Source organism: Limulus polyphemus, unplaced genomic scaffold (assembly GCF_000517525.1).
Source record: "Limulus polyphemus unplaced genomic scaffold, Limulus_polyphemus-2.1.2 Scaffold1130, whole genome shotgun sequence".
Classification (NCBI taxonomy): Eukaryota; Metazoa; Arthropoda; class Merostomata; order Xiphosura; family Limulidae; genus Limulus; species Limulus polyphemus.
The window spans coordinates 37429-38868 of record NW_013666740.1 but is presented as its reverse complement, the minus strand read 5'-3'; the positions used below and the strand labels follow the sequence as shown (position 1 = coordinate 38868).

General features: G+C 30.5%; 1 protein-coding gene across 1 annotated transcript in view; it reads right to left on the bottom strand.

The window, feature by feature from the left end:
* Positions 1-1440, bottom strand: part of LOC106462272 (PH-interacting protein-like) — a 110946-nt gene that overhangs the window by 94875 nt on the left and 14631 nt on the right. Inside the window, exon 7 of the mRNA XM_013922172.2 lies at positions 329-489. Coding sequence (XP_013777626.1) covers positions 329-489 — 161 coding nt within the window. The remainder of the gene's footprint in view (positions 1-328; positions 490-1440) is intronic.

Here is a 1440-nt window from a genome sequence, read left to right as displayed (position 1 = left end):
AGAAGTCACATGACCAGAACTGTTGTGAAACTTAGAAGAGGTATCTAGGCACCCCGGGGTGTTGGTTGGATGACAAAACCTTGTCGAAACGTTGTACATTTGCTGTCATGTTAAACTTATATTAAAGTTTTTCTTCATTACCCATTTAAGCCGTCTCCAGCCATTATGAGTTATTCTTTATTTCAATTCTTATAGAAGTATTCTAGCAACAGCATTAATTTTTTTAACAATTTTTAATTATATTTCAATTCTAGATTTGACTGTACTATAAATGAGTTATGTATAATGTTATTATAAATGTTAATTTATGCACCAAATTAAAACTTACTGTAAAAATGTATTTTCCTGTTCTATCAAACAGAACACAGTATACTGATGACAAATGTCCTAGCATGCGACGATACAACTGCTGTTTCGAATATATTCTGGATGAAGCAAGATGGTGACATTTCATAGATCCATTTGCTTCTCGTGTATACAATCCATAAACTAGTACAAACAAAAACAAACCTTAAGTCATTATTTCTACTGTTTTGGTAAAGGTCATCAAGATTAAGTTTAAATCAAATAGAAGAAAATTAAGACAATTTGTTTCTTATTGACTTGACAAAACTGTAAACTGCAGTTAGATAAAACATATATGTAAAATCTTTAAAATAACAACAAGTTGCAATAATCACTTTAAAATATATATCTACCACTTTAACCACACCTCAACAATAGTATAATGTGAATTACATCTTAGTACCTCTCTTTCGCCAACAGGATATTATCATTTAAAATAAGAATGGTGTCATAAAAGCTCTCTGTACTGAGATTGCCAATTAATAAAGGGGGAAGAGATATTTGGGATTAACGTAAAATTTTAAATATTTTTTTGATAGGTAAATATAAATAAATTCCTATTCAATTCACGTAATAAAATGGTTAATGTACTTAACACGAACTACAATCAAGTGGCGTGGTTTTAAAGTATGAAGTTCCATAACAGTTATTGATAAGCGAACTGTTTATAGTTCTTTACCCTGAGAGAATAGCACAGTACCAAAAACATCTACTGTATGACCCCACATCGGAGAGTCTTTTAGTAACTTCCAGATGTAAGAATTACAATATACCTTGAATAAAAACACTGTGTGGCATAAGACAGTTATATGCTGATCAGAATTTGTAATATTGTAGTTATGTATAGTCAAAACAACTGTTCAAAATATAATTTAAAATCACTACATCAGTTCATTATTATGCAAATCAGGCATCTTTTGATAATTCATGTGAAATGACTGATCATTCAGCATATATTAGGTCATCAAGAAATTAATGTCGCATTTTGGAACACTTTCATTAACCACCTCCCTATAAAAAGTGCATCACGTATAATAGTTAAACGAACCGCCTAAACGTCACGTTAGTGTAGCCTATATAATGTGTAAAGTTTAG